Source organism: Oikopleura dioica, chromosome XSR (genome assembly GCF_907165135.1).
Source record: "Oikopleura dioica chromosome XSR, OKI2018_I68_1.0, whole genome shotgun sequence".
NCBI lineage: Eukaryota > Metazoa > Chordata > Appendicularia > Copelata > Oikopleuridae > Oikopleura > Oikopleura dioica.
The window spans coordinates 9,969,370-9,988,498 of NC_137294.1; the positions used below are offsets into that span (position 1 = coordinate 9,969,370).

At 44.0% G+C, this 19,129-nt stretch overlaps 7 protein-coding genes across 8 annotated transcripts; 2 read left to right on the forward strand and 5 right to left on the reverse strand.

Moving 5' to 3' along the window:
• Positions 1–74: 74 nt before the first annotated feature.
• Positions 75–1,700, reverse strand: LOC145707759 (Golgi pH regulator-like). Its single transcript, XM_081785331.1, has 4 exons — positions 1,557–1,700; positions 844–1,468; positions 362–800; positions 75–320 (listed from the first exon to the last, which is right to left on the reverse strand). The coding sequence occupies exons 1-4, from the start codon at positions 1,647–1,649 to the stop codon at positions 92–94; spliced, it is 1,386 nt and encodes a 461-aa protein (XP_081641457.1). The 5' UTR covers positions 1,650–1,700; the 3' UTR covers positions 75–91.
• Positions 1,701–1,723: 23 nt separating this feature from the next.
• LOC145707763 (small ribosomal subunit protein uS8A) lies at positions 1,724–2,487 on the reverse strand. The gene is made up of 3 exons (XM_081785336.1): positions 2,343–2,487; positions 2,086–2,268; positions 1,724–1,904 (listed from the first exon to the last, which is right to left on the reverse strand). The coding sequence occupies exons 1-3, from the start codon at positions 2,412–2,414 to the stop codon at positions 1,767–1,769; spliced, it is 393 nt and encodes a 130-aa protein (XP_081641462.1). The 5' UTR covers positions 2,415–2,487; the 3' UTR covers positions 1,724–1,766.
• Positions 2,488–2,512: 25 nt separating this feature from the next.
• On the reverse strand, positions 2,513–4,131 carry LOC145707760 (large ribosomal subunit protein uL3-like). The gene is made up of 4 exons (XM_081785332.1): positions 3,959–4,131; positions 3,674–3,865; positions 3,466–3,630; positions 2,513–3,421 (listed from the first exon to the last, which is right to left on the reverse strand). The coding sequence occupies exons 1-4, from the start codon at positions 4,073–4,075 to the stop codon at positions 2,684–2,686; spliced, it is 1,212 nt and encodes a 403-aa protein (XP_081641458.1). The 5' UTR covers positions 4,076–4,131; the 3' UTR covers positions 2,513–2,683.
• On the reverse strand, positions 4,000–8,563 carry LOC145707757 (uncharacterized). 2 transcript variants are annotated; one of them, XM_081785330.1, is made up of 13 exons: positions 8,446–8,563; positions 8,244–8,343; positions 8,068–8,126; positions 7,873–8,022; positions 7,701–7,769; positions 7,037–7,530; positions 6,620–6,874; positions 6,307–6,573; positions 5,793–5,966; positions 5,502–5,714; positions 5,060–5,455; positions 4,915–4,986; positions 4,000–4,871 (listed from the first exon to the last, which is right to left on the reverse strand). In XM_081785330.1, exons 1-13 carry the CDS (start codon positions 8,531–8,533, stop codon positions 4,389–4,391), a joined length of 2,820 nt encoding a protein of 939 aa, XP_081641456.1. In that variant the 5' UTR covers positions 8,534–8,563; the 3' UTR covers positions 4,000–4,388. The 2 variants fall into 2 exon arrangements, with proteins under 2 accessions (XP_081641456.1, XP_081641455.1); XM_081785329.1 differs by having other exon boundaries at positions 7,813–8,022.
• Positions 8,564–9,716: 1,153 nt separating this feature from the next.
• LOC145709249 (uncharacterized) lies at positions 9,717–11,702 on the forward strand. The gene is made up of 7 exons (XM_081786926.1): positions 9,717–9,874; positions 9,948–10,060; positions 10,109–10,183; positions 10,267–10,461; positions 10,506–10,664; positions 10,758–10,836; positions 11,018–11,702. Exons 1-6 carry the CDS (start codon positions 9,717–9,719, stop codon positions 10,760–10,762), a joined length of 705 nt encoding a protein of 234 aa, XP_081643052.1. The 3' UTR covers positions 10,763–10,836; positions 11,018–11,702.
• LOC145710583 (ras-related protein Rab-11B-like) lies at positions 11,601–13,190 on the reverse strand. Its single transcript, XM_081788353.1, has 6 exons — positions 12,541–13,190; positions 12,430–12,493; positions 12,193–12,388; positions 12,032–12,121; positions 11,864–11,987; positions 11,601–11,824 (listed from the first exon to the last, which is right to left on the reverse strand). Exons 1-6 carry the CDS (start codon positions 12,548–12,550, stop codon positions 11,667–11,669), a joined length of 642 nt encoding a protein of 213 aa, XP_081644479.1. The 5' UTR covers positions 12,551–13,190; the 3' UTR covers positions 11,601–11,666.
• LOC145709250 (eukaryotic translation initiation factor 4 gamma 2-like) lies at positions 12,671–17,260 on the forward strand. Its single transcript, XM_081786927.1, has 14 exons — positions 12,671–12,730; positions 13,113–13,274; positions 13,758–13,873; positions 13,933–13,996; positions 14,042–14,296; positions 14,365–14,636; positions 14,712–15,042; positions 15,086–15,293; positions 15,352–15,915; positions 15,962–16,090; positions 16,132–16,250; positions 16,296–16,388; positions 16,431–16,553; positions 16,601–17,260. The coding sequence occupies exons 1-14, from the start codon at positions 12,671–12,673 to the stop codon at positions 16,769–16,771; spliced, it is 2,667 nt and encodes an 888-aa protein (XP_081643053.1). The 3' UTR covers positions 16,772–17,260.
• The last annotated feature ends 1,869 nt before the right edge of the window (positions 17,261–19,129 follow it).

Below are 19,129 nucleotides of genomic sequence, written 5' to 3' on the forward strand. Positions count from 1 at the left end.
ATTCTTTTTCAACAACCACGATTTTTGTGATAAACGAACACTCTCGTTTGTCACAAATGTTTGCCACGTTTTATTGAATGTTATATATATTTTAATCGAAAGCAGAGCTGAGCTTGAACTGGGCTAAATTCTTGTCCATCATTTTTTCAGGAGCTTGTTTGTGAGCAATGTACAAAAATAGAATAGACAGCAACGCAGAGATGAGAAAGATTATATCGAACCAGCGATGGTAAAACTTGAATTGTAGACTTTCTCCTAGAACTTCTGTGATAATCTCTCGGTATTCCGGCGGGACGTTCATTCTCATTAAAAGAACGGAACTAGAATCTCTTGTAAAAGATGCACAAGATCGCTATTCTACCTGACAAAATACATTCCCATTAGCTGCGCGAAGAACATGACAATCGCATTAGATGTTTCAGAAGACGATATAGCATAAAAGAACTTGGTTAGGTTGATAAGTAGACCACGTATTGAAGTCAACACTAGAACTCCGACCATGACGAACGAAAGTGGCTGCGCGAATGCTGTTAAATCAACATCCATTCCAAGTCGCTGCGTTAAAATCTCGGATCCTTGAGTAATCGGATCTTTCTTTCCAACGCGGTCGAAAATAATGTTTATCGTACACATGAAGATTTTGTAAGCGCAGTAAATCGAGAAGAAATAGCCAAGGAAATTGAACCATCGACCTTTTATCGTCTTCGACTCGCTTATTCGCTTCTTAGTGTTGTGTAAGTCAACCAATTCGAGGTAGAGCTGGCGAGATAACTCCTCATACGAATTTAGTTCATGTATTTCTTAAAAAACACTTTAAAAATTGATTTAGCGTTGCTTGTCTACCTTCTTTCGGAATGCTCACGGGTGGAGCCGGGGGACTCCTCATCGAAGAGAACCATCCACTTGTAGCTGGTCTCTCGTGGCGACTGTAGGCTTCATGCCGTATTTGGGCGAAACGCTTCTTTTTGGAGACAATGACATTAAACGTGTTGAGCAATTTCTTTTCAATGCACTCGATATCGTCTTCTGTCACTTGGCGAAGGAAATAGGCAGAGTACGTGTAAGGAGAGTTCACAGCACCAAAACCAGAAAGAATAGCCATCATTGTCACGCCTAGAACGCCAACTCTGGATATAACTGGCTCCATCAACCCGGTTACTTTAAAAGGGAAGGGCGATCCGAAACTCCAGAAGATCCAAAGCCATAACAGTAATCCGATAATGGCGGCTCCACGACGGTAACGGAAGAAGAATGGATGAATATTGCACAAAAAGTAGAAAATCGAATAAGGAATAATTACAACACACTCGAAAAGAATGAGAAACAAATTAACTTTCCAGTGCAGTTTGCGAGAGTCGCGATTCAGTATGTCTAGTATTTCGAAAATGATCAGAACGAGTAGCGAAAAGGAAAGGCAGAATACCGACGAGAAGATAATCTGGGCGCCTCTGTTGTGGCATTCGTAATTCTAAATTATCTTGTTGAAAGAGGTCCTTCCGCATTTAGAGATAGAACAGATTCAACTGCCAAGTGCTGAAATCCTAACGGAACTGTACCTTGAACAGGTAGTGAAGAAAGAAGACCCAACCGAAGCAGAACGCGAATAGCATAACCGCAAACATGAAGAATGTATCTGTAGAGAACGACATGGCCCGATTTCGATTACTTGTCTTAATAAAATAACTGAGTTTCGTTGACTGCAAGAAAGGAGACAAGATGAGTATTTTTTTTTTGCCAAGAGCGTTTATTTCAGAACTTTAGGCAGTTTAGAAAAAGAAGCCGAGGATTTTACCACCAGTGTGCTTCTTCTTGGCCTCCTCGTGATCGATGATACCATCAGAGGTGGTAAGGACGACGTAACCGAACTGTCGGGATGGGAGAAGGTTGTTGGTCCAGTTATCGATCTAAAATAAGCAAACGTAACTCTTGGTCGAAGTGTAGCACGGTTCTAAAGGGTATTCCCGTACGAGCCAAGAAAACGATGGAGGTACAAGAACATGAGTTAGACATGCCTTGTTCTCCATCGCTGAGATGACCGGGGTGTACGGATCCCGATCATCCTTGGGGGATAAGACGATGGTTAACCTTGTTGAGAGCGACGTCGAATCGAGGGGAGATGACACCGCACTTGTTAAGTCGGCCGTTGAGCTCGACAACGATCTTGCCAGCTCGGTGGTCATCGATAACTTCGAATTCACCAATGTAGCCGTGCTTCATCATGACCTGGAGGAACTTGATGATGACCTTGGAGGCAGGTCGGATGAGAACCTAATAAAAAGTTAATGCTCAAGTGAGTAAATCTCTGTCATAATTTAGTGTTAAAGAGAATCACGATCAATTACCTGTCGCTTTCCTCGCTTTTCAGCGTTGCAGATGTTCTTGAGAGCGTCGGCCAAAACGTTCATTCGAACCATGGTGACTGTTTTTGTATCCGGTTTCTAAAAAAGGGCCTTGATAGAAAAGTGAAAACTAGACTAGGGCCAAAATCCTTCGTATTTCTCAAAAATCATGATTTAATTTGGGGTTTGTATTCAACAGTCAATATTTTAAAAAACCCATTTTGTTTGCAGTGGTTCAAAGGCGAGGGGGTCAGTTAACACTGACCCCTAGCAGGCCCCGCGAAACGAACGGCAGTACGGTGAAAAAATCACCGAAAAGCGATGCAAAAAAGCTATAAGCCTGATTAAGCATCGATGTTGATCTGCTTGTGCTTCTTGAGTGGTCCCATGAAGGCTCGCTTTTCTTCGATGGTCTGGAAGCGACCGTGACCCTGCTTGGAGGTAGTATCGATGAACTTGAGCTTGACAGGTTCGAGGGCAGCTCGGGAAGTCTGCTTGAGGAGGGACTGTCGGAGAGTGATGGCTCGCTTCTTGGGTCCACAGATACCTCCCTTGATCATGACGAAGTCAGACTTGACAAGACCGTACTGAACAAAGCCACCAACGGGGTTGATGCTCTTGTCGGTGATATCGGCTTCAGTGGAAGCGTTGTTTCGGACTTCCTTGCCGTCGACGGTGTGGAAACCAGCTCCAACTCGGTAGACCTTCTTGTTGATCTCAGTTCGGTGATGGTAACCCTTCTGACCAGATCGAGCAACGGAGAAGGCGACTCGGGATGGATGCCAGGCACCAATACAGGCGACCTTTCGGAGACCCTTGTGAGTCTTTCGGGGGAGCTTCTTGGTGTGCCATCGGCTGGTGACACCGTGGTAACCTCGACCCTTGGTGATACCGATAACGTCGATCATCTCGGCCTCGTTGAAGACGGTGTTGACGGGGACCTCCTTTTCGAAGTTGTTGGTAGCCCAGTCGACCTTCTCGGCGATGTTGTTTCCACCGTTGATCTGGATTTCGATAATGTGAGCCTTCTTCTGTCGAAGAGAAAGACCCTTCATCTGGGTGTGGCAGATGGCTCGGACGGACTTAATTTTGATTGAAAATTGAGAATGATTCGATCTTTATTTACCTTGGCGTACTTCTTGATCATAGCGATATCTCGCTCGATGGACTTCTTGCCATCCTCAGACTCCCATCGCTTGGAAGCCTTGGAGAAGGCCTTCTTCTTGGAGTTGTACCAGCTTCGGTAGAATCGTCGCTTTGCCTCGTCGGAGATGTGGTTGGCCCAGACGGTCTGAAGATTTATTAATGAAAGTAATTGAGAATAATTATTTTACCTTGATAGATCGTGGTCCGTCGGGGGTCTCGATGTAACCGGTGAGTCCGATGACCTTGAGTGGTGGGGTTTCGACGATGGTGACGGCCTCGACAACCTCCTTCTTGTTGATGGCAGAGCCTGGTTTTTCGGCTTCACGGACAACGTGAGTCATACCAGCCTTGAAGCCCATGAAGGCAGTAAGGTGAATAGGCTGATAGTAGGGTGAAAATTATTCAAAAAAATAGACCAAATCAATTTTGAAAAAGTGGGAAAAAACGAATAGCTCAAAAATTTGCACCCATGCCTTGGAAGCATCGTCCTTAGGGAAGGACTTGATCTGACCTCGTGGCCGGGTGCATCGCTTTTTCGGCAAGAACTTAAGGGAGCCGTGTCGTGGTGCGGAGAACTTACGATGGGACATGACTGTTGATTATTTTGGTCCAAAGACTCGTCTAAAATTACGAAAAATGACTTTGGATAAATACGAAGGATTTTGGGTAAATGGATGTATGATTATTAAATATATTCCGGGTATCTTATAGTGTACTCGGTTAAAAAATTTGAACTTGCAGGTTGGGAGTGTTCGAATTGATATGGCGATAAAATTTTTCATTTGGAAAAAAAACGAAGGAATAAAAATTCCCAATACACACTCCAATGTATGTAGAGGGCAGTGAGTTGTCAAAAACGGTATTTTAACAGCGCCTAATCTTCTCCTAGTTTCTTCCGGGAGCCTAGGCTCCCCACTCGTCATCTGAATCCTCTTTCTTCACATCCGCGGAGGGAACAGCGCGTTCAGGGCGAGCCTTTCTCTCGGGCTTCGCAGCAGCCTCGGGGCTTCTTGTTGGCGGAGAGGCATCGCTAGCAGGTCGGCTTGGCTGGCGTTCACTGCGTTCTGTATTCGGCGGAGAACGGTCGTCCTTTGGGGCCCTTTCGAATCGATCAGGACCATCCATTCTTCGATCGCGACGGTCTCGACTTCCTGCTCCTCCGTCGCGACGATCTCGACTTCCTGCTCCTCCGTCGCGACGATCTCGATTGTCTGGTCCCCGCTCGCGACGATCTGGTCTACGCTCCCGGCGGTCGTAGTCGTCTCGTCGCTCGTACGTTCGGTCGCGCTTTTCAGATTGGCGTACGTCGTTCTCGTTTTCGTCGGGATACTCTCGTCGGGGAGGCTTGACGTAGCCGGGATTCTGGCGGAGGTCGTTGGAATCGTTCTAGGGGAAGGGTTAAGAGTTTATCCGTAATAAATTTTCTTACAAATTGCCGATTCCGGTAAGAGTCAGTAGATGACTTCGCGCGCTCGGACTCTTCCACAAGCCAATCTGGAACCTAAAAAAGTCGTTAAAGTCGAGCTTGATGCAAGTCTTCTGTAGATATAAATATCATAAGATCCTCTACTTACAGGCTGAGTCGCGTCGCCAAGTACTTTAACAAGGGCTCCAGCAATGTGGCAGTCTCTTTCAGAGTCGTAGAAAGAAGTGGACTTTCCTAAATTTCCGCATCGACCAGTTCGGCCAATGCGATGAACATATTCCTCGATTTCACGAGGGAGCTCGTAGTTTATAACGTGCTCTACTTCTGGGATGTCGAGTCCACGGGCAGCAACAGAAGTCGCAACGAGAATCGGGCACGCTCCAGAGCGGAAATCTGAGAGAGCTGCTTCTCGTTCAGGCTGCAGGCGGCCTCCATGGATGCTGGTGGTGGGTACGTTGGTCTGCGAGAGCATGCAGGCGATGAAATCGGCCTTTACTTTCGTCTCAACGAAAACAAGAGTTCGCTGGCGGGAATTGGCAACTTCCTATTATGAAAACAGTTTCTATCAAGTAGCAAGTTCAAGAGCTAACCTTGATAAGTTCTTCGAGTTTGCCCGATTTTTTCGATTCCTCGGTTCCGATGAGAATCACTTCTTGAGAAACATCGGCGCAAGCGCCGCCGACAACACCCACTTTGATGAACAAGTATTCTGAGTCCATAAAGTCGGCGGCGAACTGCTGAATCGTTTGAGGGAAGGTGGCGGAAAACATAAGAGTCTGGCGTTTTCCAGGACGGGGCATTCGCTTAAAGTTACGATCAGAATAAATACTTTATAGAGAAATGTTCATAAATCCAATTTGAAGGTTTCAAGTAAAACTTACATATCCCGTAGCGAGGAGCTTCATGATGGGTCCAAAACCCATGTCCAGCATTCTGTCGGCCTCATCAAGCACGAAGTACTGGATTCGGTTGAGGCCAAGGTAATCTCTTTCCAAGAAATCATTGATTCGTCCGGGCGTTCCAATCAGGATGTTACACCCGTTATCGCTTATTTTCTTGAAGTTGAAAGTTAGCTCTCTTAGACTTCTTGGTCAAAAAAACAGTTAAAAATTTGTTTCTCATTTTAACAAGTTAGAAATTTGTCTCTATCTCTTGGGCGGCGAAGCAACGGGAAAACGGCGCTTACACGTGCCCGCCCACGCAGTCTTACTACGTTTGAGCTTGCGCCCGCCGCTCTACCCTTTAGCTCTACTAGTGGAGACAAATTTCAATTTTACCGCCCGCTCAGGGTCACAATTTACTACGAGCTTTAAAAACTTCAGATATGCGTTTCTATTTTTTATCGTCAACAAAACTGGACTCATGTTGGTAAAAGTTGGACAAAGAAAGACTTACCGAACGAACAAAGCGAACATCAGTTCCTCCATAAAGGCACTGGGCCATGAGCCCTGTGTTCTTGGCGAACATGCGGCATTGCTCGTAGATTTGGATGGCAAGCTCACGCGTTGGAGTGACAATCAGAACTTGTGGGAATTGGCGGTCAGCAGACTCGGCCTTGATTTTCTGGTTCATCAAATCGTCCAGGATGGGCAAGAGATAGGCAGCGGTCTTGCCTGAACCGGTCTGGGCACACGCCATGATATCTCGGTTCAACATAATGGCCTGAAATCGACTCAGTTACCACAATTTTACTCAAGTATTTTCTCACCGGGATTGAAGCTCTCTGGACTGGGGTAGGGGTCTGAAAGTCCAAGTTCTTCAGACGCGTAAGAAGGGTGCCATTGAGCTCACTCTTCTTGAAATCCTGGATAAAGTTGACATTTTCAGAGCCAGGGCCAGTGCAGCTGACTTCAGTGTCAACGTATTTGCCAAAGTTCTTGCCTTTTTGAGAGAAATGCGAGTTCTCTACATCCTTGTCAGAAGACAGGCTTGGCGGGATGTACTGGATTCGCTTTGGGCGATCCTGAAAGAAACATTTTCGGATGATCCTTTAGATACACACTAACCACGAACGGGAGATAGTGATGTTAACATGCATTGCTATAAATGAGGGATGATAAATGGCTTTAGTAGTGAATGAGTGTGAATGAATCGATGATTTGGCGGAAGTGAAAGTTTAACTTACGTCGACGCGATCATCATGGCCACCTCGAGAGCCACGTCGACTGCTTCTGCGATCGCTGCGATCGTCGTCATCTCGCCGTCGACGGTCGTCTCGTGGCCGATCGTATCGTGGTCGCCGATCCGCGCGATCATCGTCAAAGTCCCGCTGGCGTGGTCGATCGCCTCGACGATTGTTGTCGTAATCGTCATAACCGCGTCGATTATCTCGTCGGTCACCGTGGTCGCGACTTCCACGTCGATCGCCATGGTCACGACTTCCTCGCCGATCGCCGTGGTCTCGACTTCCTCGGCGATCTCCACCTCTGTATGAGTCGCCTCGATCGCGTGGCTCCCGATCACGCGGCCTTTCGTCTCTTTCATCATCACGACGGTCGTTGTAACGATTTCGTCGTTCACCGTCCCGTCCTTCATGATTGCGGGGGCTGTAAAAGCGACCACTACGATCATCTCCACGGTCACCTTTGTAATGGTCTCGCTCACGTCGATCCCCACGTTCTTTTCAGGGTTATCTTACTGCCTCTAACACAGGGAACTTACGAGATCATAACTATTTTCCTGATAAGACTTCTCTATGATTTCAAACTAAAGTAAGCTTTCTAAAGTTTTCTTGGAAAAATAGCCAGTAAATAATACATATTAATATTAGCTGAAGATTTAACCCATAACTTGCCCTCTATCACGACCTTGGTAGCCAGAATCGCCTCGGTCCCGGCTTCCTCTACGGCTGTTGTCTTCTGAAAAAAACCATTAGAAGATATAAAAATTTCGAACAATTACTTCGATACCGATCGTTGCGATAATCGCCCCGATCTCCGTATTCTCGAGATTTAGGCTCACCACGGTCTCGACGGCCATCTCCGCGGTCTCGTCGATCCATTTGGTTCCGATCGTCTCGTCGACCGTCCCCTCGATCGCGGTCATGTGTGGTCCGATCCCGTCGTTCTGCCCGATCTCGGTCAGCTCCTTTGTCAGGGCGTTCTCGCCGTCCTTCAATATAATTTTCAGATATCGGCGAAATAATCACGATCTTACCAGAGCTTGGTTCGTCATTGTCGTTCATCCATTCAGCGCCGTCATCTTTGTTACCGCGCCTAAAACACAATTTAATCGAGTTGATAAGGCTTGTTTCTTCAATTGAATGGGTGCATATTATTCCATGAGAAAATAGCGCCGCTAAAAAGAAAAGGAAACGCTATCGAGATTATCACCTGGGCTCTTTGCCCTCCGCGGACTTGACTCGTCCTTCGGAACCCTCATGGTCGGGCATGTGCTTTTTGACGCGGTTGATTCTTTTGGGCTCTTCGTCTTCTACTAACGGCTTTGGAATTCAAGTAAAAGGGATGATGTCAATCTATTTTGATAAAATGGAAGATTATCTCTTATAAATTAAGAATCTTCAAAACCTCGTTCCTGGTACGCCCCATTCATCTTCTTCTACGTTATTGTTGTTATTGTGAACTGCGTTCTCATTGACAGGCCAGACTTCGGCTTCTGCCATCGTTGCTAAACGTCAGGCCTGCAATATCTGAATAAAAAGACGTGTTATTGAAAGTATCTCTCATCTTGAGATACTCAAGTTTTTCTGGACCAAAAAAAGCGGTCTCTCTCGGCCGAAAGTGATTTCGAAATGAGAGTACAAATTTCTGAAAAGTACGGAATTCAGGTAGGTTAATCTCTGCCTAATGGTCTGGTAGGTTTAGTAAGGACACTAGAGGGTGCAGCGCGACTTGGAAAAGGTACAGTGGCGCTACGGAATAGCTCTAGTGCACCTCCGCGCGTAGGACTAGCGACAATCTGCTCAACTCTCGGTGTTTTGATTCGCGCGCGCTCTCGAATCTAGAGAAACTCTCGAAACATGCTCTGCAGGAGAAAAAGGTAAGCTCTGATTTTGTGGATGATTTAAAAATCACCGCCAAGCGCAAGTGCCACTAGGGGCCCGAGATTTTGTCGTCCAATCACGGCGGGCGCAAGGGTTTTACGAATCACCGTCACTCAGACCTGAAAACATTTTTCGAGCTAAACTCAGAGAACCTTGCTGAGATTTAGACCGGTTCGAACGAGGAAACTCGTCAACAGGGGCAGCTGCCCGCGCAGAGCCGCGCCACTCGGATCATCTCACAGCGCCCTAAACGGCCACTTTCAAATCTTCGGCATATTTTTGGCCTTTATCTTTCGGTGAGAAATTCTATCGAATTCATGAATCATTTTCGTTATGATGAAATGAACGATCCCAAGTTGGAGTCCCGTTGCGATTAGAGTTAACTTTTGCTTAGTGTTGATATTTTTTTGAGTCCTTTCAATTTTTCTTACAAAATTTTGCTCTTTTAATTGCAGTGATATTACTTGCTTCAAGTTGAAAGTTTTCGTCGTTTGAGTTATCATTTTAGGTAGCGCGTTGCTGTCCTCGTTGTCTTCACATTTGCAGAAAAGATCCTCGATGATTTGAAGAGAAATGACCGCTGACGATTTTTGTTTTACTTCTGACCCGATTGAAAAGCTTTTCGATGACAAACTTTCCTGTGATCTGTGTACTTATCTTCTTATTTATCTTGTTTATCTTCTGTTATTTCTTTATTCAATTAACAATTTAAGCAGCACTACTTTAGTGTCAATAGGTGGCTTTAATTTGGAGAACTTATTTGTACATATTTAGATTGAAACGGAAACCCGCTCCCGCCAAGATGCCCAAGAGAAAGCTCGATGCCCGCTCCTCCTCCTCCAACGCCAACCGCGACCAGCCCGGCTCCTCCAAGTCCATCAACGAAGAGCTCTGGAAGGACTTGACCCCGGATGAAGCGAGCTGCATTATATGCCGCTCGCTCCTCATAGGAAAGGCTCAGTAATTTAGAATTGATAAAATAAGTTTATTTATAATAATATTTTTGATATCAGTGATTTATTTGTTTTCTGAGTCTGAATATAGAGCCCGTGGTCTTACCGTGCAAATGCACAACCAGGACCCGGACGCCGGTTTGCAGAAGCTGCCTGGTGAGGTTGGCTGACGCTACCAAGAGCACATGCTCAGGTAAGTTTTTCATAAGCGTTGCGATTCTTTCTATAATTTTGTTTTTAGCCGAATGCCCACGCTGCCGAACTCGTCTCTCCGTCTTCTTTAGGAAGACTTCGAAAAACGACTACATAGGAAAGGGTCAATATTTGTATAAATTTGTCTTCAAGTGTTAATAATTTAATATGTGTAAAATAGAAATTTTGACCCTGTTAAAGACGCAGTGAACGCATCCTTGGCGAAAGCGATCGAAGAGCAGCGCGAACGCCTGGAGGACGAGATCGAGAACCTCGAAGCAGCCCCAATCCCTCGACTCATCGCCAGAAATGGGGAGATCCGGCAAGAATTCGACGAAGGCCAGAAGAGAGCAAGAATGGATTTCGAGAGAGAGAAGAAGCAGGAAGAAGAAGAAAACATCAGTAAGTAATAGAATTTTATTCTAATCTTTAATTATTTATTTAAGGAAGCCTCAATCAGATCTTCTCGAGATCTGAGATCGAGGCACAGAGCAAGCTACTGAAGAAGTTCCAGCCAAACAAGGCGCTCGACTCCATCTCCCCGACATCCAAGCAGATTCTCGCGGACGAGATGATTGCGAGAAGGATGCAACGAGAATGGTCGGGTCCAGGAATGGTTCACTTATATCTCTAACATTAGCAATAAAATTTTGTAACTTTTATTAATCGTATATTTTCGATGACCATTAGTGAACCAGAATAAGCGAAATTTGTCGTTCCAAATACAGCCGGCCCAGCAGAAGCAAAACGAATCATCGCGAAGGCCAAAAGGGAAATGCTGGGACGAAATAAAACAAAAGACCGATCGGTCCAGAGCAAGATTAACTTTTTTCCTAAGAAGTAGCAATGTGCTACTTCTTACTGTTAATTTATTGTACCTTTGTATTTATTGTAAATATTTGTAAATAAAATATTTGCGTATAACTTAAAACATTTCCTTGTGTTTATTTCGTAAAAGTCCAGATGAAGCGGAGTTTAGTTGCAATGCGAGGTCATCTGGCTCGGATCTAACTCATTGCGAGGAGGCCACCAACTCGGATCTAAGTGAATTTGAGAAATTGAATGAATCGATGGGCTCTGAAGAAAGTGACCATTCGCGGTGTCTGTTTGACGACTATGAAGATGACGAGTCTAACCATTCCGGCAATCTTTTCGACACAGACCCAGTGGAAGATGAACCCACAGATCCTTCTCCAAGGAAGAAAAACCATCTAGAATCGAACGAAATAGAACCAGGCGAACCAGTTGGACGACGGCGTAGTTCTTTCTCTTTTGATGACATTGACCTAGGATTGGACTTTTCTGTTGAACCCTCTCAAGGTGACTCTCAACTTTTTCCATCCCCTACACATTCATCGAGAAGCGAATCTTCCGTTGATTCTATCCTTATGCTCTAATTTATGATCTTTTGAAATGGAATTCTCGAGTTCAAGGTTTTTCAAATTTGATCGACTGTACTTTCTCATCACTCCTCGTTGATTCCGATTGTACATATGTAAAATTGCAAATAGCTCCTCTGTAAGACACATTCCTCAAATCAACACTGGTTTGTCTGTTTAATATAAAAACGTTAAAGTCATGCAGTAAAAAAGAATTTGTCCATGAAACTACATTTGTTTACAGCAACTGCTAAATTTTGAAGGTTCCGCAACGTCATCTGCATCAGTTAATTTTATAGATCTTGTTTTGCCAATCGAGCCCGCGCGAACAGTCTTCTTTCTAGCTTGCTGTCTACTGTCAACGATCTCGAAGATCTTCTTCATAACTTTTCAAAGATAAAATGAGAAGATTACGGGAAGCTTACCTTGGCGAAAAGCAGATTCAACACCAGTACCATCTAGAGCGGAGGTTTCCATGTAGAAAAAACCATTTCCTCGGGCGAATCTTTCTGCTTCCGCAGTACTGACTTCTCGTGTCGGCAAATCTATCTTGGATCTGTTGTTGACCAAATGGTTGCATTAAAGAGTGCTACCTTATTTCCAACGACGCAGACGACGATGTTTTCATCTGCATATTGTCTAAGTTGAGAAGCCCAGTTCTCCAACGCCTCGAAGGTTTTTGGCTTAAGGCAGGGTAAGGTTTGTTGTTTCCTTCGACAGGAAGTTCTTCTGTCGCATCACTATTTTAATTTACCTTAGTCACGTCATACACCAGAACTGCCCCGACGGAGCCTCGATAATATGCGGATGTGATCGCCCGATAACGCTCCTCGCCAGATGTATCCCAAATTTGCCCTTTCACTTCATTCCCGTCGATGTTCACAGTTTTGAAAGCAAATTCTACTCCTATCGTACTCTTCGACTGAGGATTAAATTCGTCCAAGGTGTACCTGGGATAACGCGTTAGAATTATTCGCAGCTATCTCGTCACCTGTTTCGAATCTGAGTTTTTCCGACGCCACAGTCTCCAACCAAGACGATTTTGAAGAGATAATCTACAGGTGTTTCTCTGTTTACCGGTTCAAACGAAAATGGTCCTTACCGTACGACATTTCTGATCGGCGATGCAATATGAAAGATTTAGCGAGTCGCTGGTCGCTGGTTTACGATTGTTCTTGGATACCGCGCTCGTCATTCTCAAACAATGAGTACGGCTATGACATCGATGCGTAATGGGTCTATTCAAGCTCTCAGCTGGTTATAAAAGGCTCGTGGATGAATGGACGACCAAGGTCAGCAACATCAACGACCGCCTAGATTAATAAAGGAGATGACGGATGTGACATACGACCGCACACTCAATGGATAGCCATAATCCCAATCGAGCGAGCAACCAAAATAGCACCAACTGGACATAAGCATGACCGCCAGGGCTTCTGTTAGCGATGACAGCGTCTGATAGAACACTAGAAATTTCGGGAATATGAATTATGGTCGAATCTTCAAGTCCCTTCTACTGTGTGCTTTGCCCAACGGGCGCGGCAAAATGAGCAGTGTCGCCGCGGTCCGTTTCGGTCACTTCTTTGACTCACGGTAGATTAATCTAACCACGTGTGCGGATTCCAGATCAACAGTCTGAATTGATCTGGAGAGAGACGCCATCTGAAGAGGTAGAAGAGAGGAGAGTCCGCGTCGCGCGCAGAGGTTGTTATTTTTAGCTCTCTGAGCTACCGCAAGTCCACTCCACGGGGTCAACCAAGTTTAATCACAATTCAACCCAGAAAGGTGAAGGAGGAGCGGGAGGCCCGACCTTGGGTCGCTGCCCGCCAACGACAGGTAATCCCAACAACTCATTCTTCCTCTTTTGAGGGTGTGCACGCACAATGCAGCTGCGTGGTTCACCACTCTCGCGTTAATCGTCGCCCTAGAAGTGTGTATTCTCGATCGAGACGATTCCCTCGACAGTAGGGGCTTCTGTTTCCTTAATTTTGGCTTCTAAGCGCTCAGCCCACGCCGCTCTCACATCTATCGCGAATAAGAGGCACGATTAAACGCGAGCGTGGGCGCATTTTGACCGATTCGTTATCCGACTGTCGGACAATCGGCTTTATACTTTGTTGCAAATCGATTTGGCTCGCGAGTTTGGTGCCACCCGTCTTACTTTCAATCGAGCAAAGCTAAAATTTTCGAAAATTTGAGAAACTTATGTTCTATCGCCTAACGAGCAATAACGTGAGTTATTCGCGCTTCTTTTGAATTCTAGCACTAGAAACGTCTTCGAGCAAACGAAAAATTCATTTTCTGAAATCCCCAATTTAGACCGGTGCGGGAATCGCCGGCGACCAGTTCAAAAGAAACGTACGAGCCGTCCTCAACAAACTTACGCCAGAAAACTTTCAGAAATTAATCAAGGAACTCTCCAATTATAATTTCTGGTAATTATCTTCATCTAATTGTTTGTAAACGAAATCATTCCAATCAACTCATTTTTCAGTACTCCTAATCAGCTAAATGAAGTTGTGACGTTGATATTTGAGAAAGCGGTCGACGAATCAAAGGTATGAATGCGCCATCAATCCTGTCGATTCACAGTTAATTTGTAGTACTGTCGTCTTTATGCACTTCTTTGTGTTCGTCTAAACTCGGAGCTTCCGAATTTCGAAGAGAAGGGATGTGTGTTTACGACCTTCCAGAAACTCTTACTTACGAAGTTGCAAAGAGAATTCGACCGCCGCCGTCACGGAAATGTCGACCCCGGGAGTCGAGAAAAACGTCAACTTCTTGGGCTAAGTGCATTTATTGGAGAACTTTACCAGCTGAGACTGATCAGAGAGATTACTGTACACGAGTGTCTGAAGGTAGGATCAAGTCAATAACATTGTGTGTTGATTTCGTTAGATTTTGATAAAAATATCGCATCGTTTAGGACCTACTCCGGAAAGAAGACGCAGAGGCACTAGAATGCCTTGTCGCGATTATGGAGACATCGGGAGAGCAACTCGACCACGATCAAGCAAAGAACCTTATGAATCAGTACTTCAAACGCATTCAGAAATTTTCGAATGCAGATCAACTTCCGTCACGCGTACGTTTCCGTCTCCTCGATCTTATAGACCTTCGCTCTCGAGATTGGCGACATCGCCGACAAGTAGCAGGACCACGGCCCGTTTCCGAGATACGGGCTGAATATGGCACCAAGTAATAATCGGATATATATTTATATTGAAACTGTCCCTATTTTCTGTCATTGATTGATAATAATGTGTATTCCAGTCTTGATCCAACGAAGATCTCCGCTCCTGTTGTACCAGTTGGACAATCGAGGATTCTCCGAGACTCAGAACTTGCAAAGCGTCGACCAGATCGCACGAATGAGTTCTTCCTGCGACCTTCGGCAACTAAGAAGAATGAGCCCGAGCAAGAACCGCCTTCTACCAGATCAAGCTTCAGCGATCATTCTAATGGCATTTCCAATGGCACCCCTTCTTCTCCAGTCAAGCCCACTCGCTATCTACCGCCACGCCGAGCTGCCGATAGTTACTCTGAAAAACCAAAGCCTGCGCCTGTCCCAGAAAAGAAAAGCTTTGTCCCTGCATTCATAAAAGTAAAGCATCTTAAAAAACAGAGCTTTAATCGTTGTTCTTCAGTCTAACAATGCCAACCAGATGAATGATCGAACATCGTCATCGCTTAAATATCAACCGAAACCTCACTTTTCCTCCCGATCAGGTCTTCCTGGTCAAGGCCTCAACGCTCCCTCTCCACTCGACAAGGTTAACAATGCTAGAAGTCTTCACCTCAAGCGCAATATCGATCGAAGAAACTCCCCTGGTAGAACTTCGAATTCTAGTCCAGGTATGCAGCTTTTAAAAATCGATCTCAATTGCCATGCTCGTCTAAATTAAATTTACAGCAAGAGGAAGTCCTAATCAGTCCCCGATTCGCAATGGACACTACTCACCAATTCGCAACTCTCCAAACCATGCTTCACCAATATCGCCACTCGTTGACGAGTCCATGAAAGCAGAGAACAAGCCTCTTACGGTGCTAGAAATACTGGAGCTTTCCAAACAAATGTCTTACCGCTATGTTACGAAGTCTGACGAAAGCATTCTCGCCGACTTCCCACCGTGTCCAGACATCACGGAGAGCACACTGGTCGATATCAATCTTTTCCTGTTAGAACGTGCCGTCGACGATAAAGAAAACTCAGAAAAGTGGACTAAAGTAATAAAAACTTGGAACAACAGCGAGGAAATCGTCAGTAAAGCCTTCAAGAAATGGATTCAGAGGCATTCATCAGACAAGAATAATGATTCTGTCAAAGTTATAAGCGAGCTTATTCTTTGCGGATTTCTTGAGCCTATAAAAATCGTCGAGTTTTTCGCAGACGGCAAGTTCTACCCTCTATTCTTCCTGATCATGAAAGAAATCTTCGACTCGACGGGGAAAATTACTTTTCTGCAGCGCAAATTTGGTAAAAACTAAACAACCCATACTGAATCTAATACTTGTTTTCGTAGCTGAGCTAGATTTTCTTGGACTGCTGGAGAAAAGAGATAGAACCGAGCTGCGTACTATTCTCGCAGAATACAAGTTGCTCTTTCTCAGACCGAAGTTTTCCGACGAGCAATTCTTATTTACAGAAAGAGGTAGATCATGATTTCTTTTTGTCAGGTTTTTATTCGCCTAGGTCTTGAGCCGTCAGATTATTACCGAGCGATGAAATCTCGTGGAGATCATGGAGCTACCGCCGGCGCCGTCATCAATCTCGTTTGGGAAAAGCAGCTCGACTTTGCGAAAGTGAAACCGGTAAACCCACTTTCCAAGAATATCGATAAACATATTTTCAAAAAGCTTCTGGTGAAACTTCTTCGGACAAAGCCGAAAATCCAATGTGCCACATTAAAAGCCGTTGTTCTTGCGCACAACGAGCGTGGTATGCAGAAGGTAAGCCCATTCGATGTTGCTAATCGCTCAAAGATATATAAGGATCACCTCTTGAAACAGTTCATTCTTCTTTACGATGAAGATATTGTAGAAGAAGATGGATTCCTTCTTTGGGAAAAAGACATCCACGACCAAACTCCCGGCAGACAGAAAGGGCTCGAACAGGTTAACCACTGCCTAAAATGCGATCGTTTGGTAACAAATCAATTTAGGTGTCCCGCTGGCTTCAATGGCTCAAAGAGGCGGACGTTGAATCCGACGACGAGATCTCTAGCAAATCTGGCGAAAATAACTCGCCTCAAAGCAATTGCCCACAAAATGCCGAAAACGAGATTATCCATGCCGTAAAGAATGGCGCCCTTGAACTAACGAACTCAGCATAAGAGTTCAGCCTCATTCGTTTACTTCTTATAAGTCAATTATTTTTTCAATTATGAAGCATAAAGTATATTTAAACCGAATCCCAATTGCCCTTCATCATTTATGCTCCAATTACGAGTTTTTATGCGTTACACTCTCAATTTCATAATTCTTCATTTGCAATATAACTTTATTATACTGCAGCCCCTGTATGATTCCGCTATTAAAATGACGTTCCCCACTAACTGTACGTAGTTCGAACCCTCGAAGAATTCACTAAGTTCTTTCGGTGGTTCTCCGAGCGTCAAATTCAACCCGAACCCCTATTTGAGCTCTTCGTCTAGGCGAACGGCGCGTCTAGGAAATATGTAGTCCAAGACTTGAATCAAGTAGCAGTTTTTACCAAGCCCTGTGCCATTATTTCTTTCGCAACATGTTTCTACTTCGATGTTGAGTGCGGCTGCTGGCCACTTCTGAATCAACTTCTTTTCAATAAACAAGTCAAACTTCTATATTCTATCAAATGTGACTTGAGACTCTGCTTGAGCAACAAGTCTCATCCTCGCAGGAAAGAGTTTAATGTATAACAAATCGCATTTCGTCACCTACTTAGGAACTTTTTTTATACAACTTTAATTATGGAACATGGGGTAAGGCAAATTAATGATGATAAATAATGCATGTTCATATAAACGCCGTGCGTGTTAAAACTCTGCTCGAACATTGAGATAAGCAACATTTTCACTCATTAAAAAGCAAAAATTGAATGATTATATCTAACACCAGAGCAATCAATTTGGAAATTAATTAGAGATAGTGATAAATGAAGATTTGTAAGCGTCGACCACTCTTTCAGCGCGTTCGAAAAATAAAGATTATGTCTACTACCTGAGATCACTAAAAGGGTTTTCAGAGAGGAATCATTCCTTGTCTTGAAGTAGCTTGGAAAGTACACTTATCTGAAAGTGATTTGACAGCGGTCAAAATCTTAAAAAGCTAGATAAAGCCTTAATTTATGTTAATTTTGTCAATTCATTGAAATATTTGCAATCAATTGAGAGCAGAAACAACACAAACCCTCCGAAAGGCTGCTGTCCTACTGTCGCTAGTAGAGAAACGCTTCATGGAAGAAATCAGAGAAGAACCATCTCAACTGTTATGGCTCCAGAAAGTCTGAATCGCGAGATATAAAACAAGATAAACGCAATGAATTAATTAATAATAACTACGTTTTACATCAAGAATTGTCTAGAGCCGAGGAAGGTTAACTACTCGAGAGCAGGAAAGGGTATCAACTAAGTCCAAATATCATATCTTTGAGCATAAGTCGTGCTACTTCCCGTGGTATGGGATAATCAATAATTGATTCTGTCGTATAATTTATATGGTTATCAAGTTATATTCAAGTGTATAGCTCTTTTTTTTGAGGGAAGGTGCATAGAAAAGACAATTTTCTCTGTTGTTGGTAATTAGGATGGTACTGATGGGAAAATTTATAGGACATGTCACCTAGGCATAAACACGACAATTGTTAAGCGCATTATGTTTAATTTATTCTAATCAAATGCGGACGCTGATGTAATTATTGGAAGAAAAGATGGAAGCCGAATAGTCTGTTTTCGAACCTTCTTAAGGTCGGACCCGACTGAAGAGAAAAAATGAATAAGTGTTTTAACGATAAAATTAAACTATGTTGTTGCTTCGGCAAAGACGCCGATCATGTAGAGCGGATGGAATTCGTTGGAACTGTCGGACGAAACATATCAGGCACAGCCTCACATCCAATATTTTTTCGTTCCATTAATGAAATAATTGGTAAATCATATACGCATAAAGTAATGCTCAACTATGATTTTCCATATGCCGAATGACAGGTTCCCGTCTGCTTATTGACAAATTTACTCGTAGAAAATTTCTTGGAGCGCAGATGATAGAGTTTCTGTGAAGTAACGTTTGAGAAAAAGAGTTTTTGAAGGTATCTGAGAATGACAACCAAATGTCCATATAGTTGACGTTTTTATAGCTTCTTCCAATTATGACTTCTTGAATCTAAGGCGTATTTTCTGAGTGGCACTTTCGGGAATATATTTTAGCACTTTTTCGAACAATAAATGGACAAAGACACCCCGGGCTTAGATAATGATTCGATCAACTATCTCCTGCTACACCTTCAAGAAATCACCGCATTCTCCGAAGACTACACATTTACCGACGATCTAGTGGTGGCTTACATTTTTATTGGATTTATTATTATTGGCCTACCAGCTAATTTGATAGAGAAAGGATTCAGACCACTTGATAAAACCCTGTAGTGTTGTTACAGCGAAAACTATCAGAACAAATCCTTAAAAAGTTCTTATTGTTATAGGAATGGACAGTCA

What these genes read in the sequence shown, in the direction of transcription:
- LOC145707759 (XM_081785331.1), bottom strand. Translation starts at nt 1,649, where the DNA reads ATGTCGTTCTCTACAGATACATTCTTCATGTTTGCGGTTATGCTATTC. An exon ending in CGTGAGCATTCCGAAAGAAG is followed by an intron (nt 801 to 843) that starts GTAGACAAGCAA and finishes GTGTTTTTTAAG; the next exon opens with AAATACATGAACTAAATTCG. An exon ending in ATGGGAATGTATTTTGTCAG is followed by an intron (nt 321 to 361) that starts GTAGAATAGCGA and finishes AAGAGATTCTAG; the next exon opens with TTCCGTTCTTTTAATGAGAA.
- LOC145707763 (XM_081785336.1), bottom strand. Translation starts at nt 2,414, where the DNA reads ATGGTTCGAATGAACGTTTTGGCCGACGCTCTCAAGAACATCTGCAAC. An exon ending in AAAAGCGAGGAAAGCGACAG is followed by an intron (nt 2,269 to 2,342) that starts GTAATTGATCGT and finishes ACTTTTTATTAG; the next exon opens with GTTCTCATCCGACCTGCCTC. An exon ending in TCGACGTCGCTCTCAACAAG is followed by an intron (nt 1,905 to 2,085) that starts GTTAACCATCGT and finishes TGCTTATTTTAG; the next exon opens with ATCGATAACTGGACCAACAA.
- LOC145707760 (XM_081785332.1), bottom strand. Translation starts at nt 4,075, where the DNA reads ATGTCCCATCGTAAGTTCTCCGCACCACGACACGGCTCCCTTAAGTTC. An exon ending in ACGGACCACGATCTATCAAG is followed by an intron (nt 3,631 to 3,673) that starts GTAAAATAATTA and finishes ATAAATCTTCAG; the next exon opens with ACCGTCTGGGCCAACCACAT. An exon ending in TGATCAAGAAGTACGCCAAG is followed by an intron (nt 3,422 to 3,465) that starts GTAAATAAAGAT and finishes ATCAAAATTAAG; the next exon opens with TCCGTCCGAGCCATCTGCCA.
- LOC145707757 (XM_081785329.1), bottom strand. Translation starts at nt 8,533, where the DNA reads ATGGCAGAAGCCGAAGTCTGGCCTGTCAATGAGAACGCAGTTCACAAT. An exon ending in GCGGAGGGCAAAGAGCCCAG is followed by an intron (nt 8,127 to 8,243) that starts GTGATAATCTCG and finishes ATTGTGTTTTAG; the next exon opens with GCGCGGTAACAAAGATGACG. An exon ending in CAATGACGAACCAAGCTCTG is followed by an intron (nt 8,023 to 8,067) that starts GTAAGATCGTGA and finishes ATTATATTGAAG; the next exon opens with GACGGCGAGAACGCCCTGAC.
- LOC145709249 (XM_081786926.1), top strand. Translation starts at nt 9,717, where the DNA reads ATGCCCAAGAGAAAGCTCGATGCCCGCTCCTCCTCCTCCAACGCCAAC. An exon ending in CTCCTCATAGGAAAGGCTCA is followed by an intron (nt 9,875 to 9,947) that starts GTAATTTAGAAT and finishes TTGTTTTCTGAG; the next exon opens with TCTGAATATAGAGCCCGTGG. An exon ending in TACCAAGAGCACATGCTCAG is followed by an intron (nt 10,061 to 10,108) that starts GTAAGTTTTTCA and finishes TTTTGTTTTTAG; the next exon opens with CCGAATGCCCACGCTGCCGA.
- LOC145710583 (XM_081788353.1), bottom strand. An exon ending in AAAACTCAGATTCGAAACAG is followed by an intron (nt 12,389 to 12,429) that starts GTGACGAGATAG and finishes GCGTTATCCCAG; the next exon opens with GTACACCTTGGACGAATTTA. An exon ending in TGGTGTATGACGTGACTAAG is followed by an intron (nt 12,122 to 12,192) that starts GTAAATTAAAAT and finishes CCCTGCCTTAAG; the next exon opens with CCAAAAACCTTCGAGGCGTT.
- LOC145709250 (XM_081786927.1), top strand. Translation starts at nt 12,671, where the DNA reads ATGGGTCTATTCAAGCTCTCAGCTGGTTATAAAAGGCTCGTGGATGAA. An exon ending in CGGGCTGAATATGGCACCAA is followed by an intron (nt 14,637 to 14,711) that starts GTAATAATCGGA and finishes TGTGTATTCCAG; the next exon opens with TCTTGATCCAACGAAGATCT. An exon ending in ATTCTTATTTACAGAAAGAG is followed by an intron (nt 16,091 to 16,131) that starts GTAGATCATGAT and finishes TTATTCGCCTAG; the next exon opens with GTCTTGAGCCGTCAGATTAT.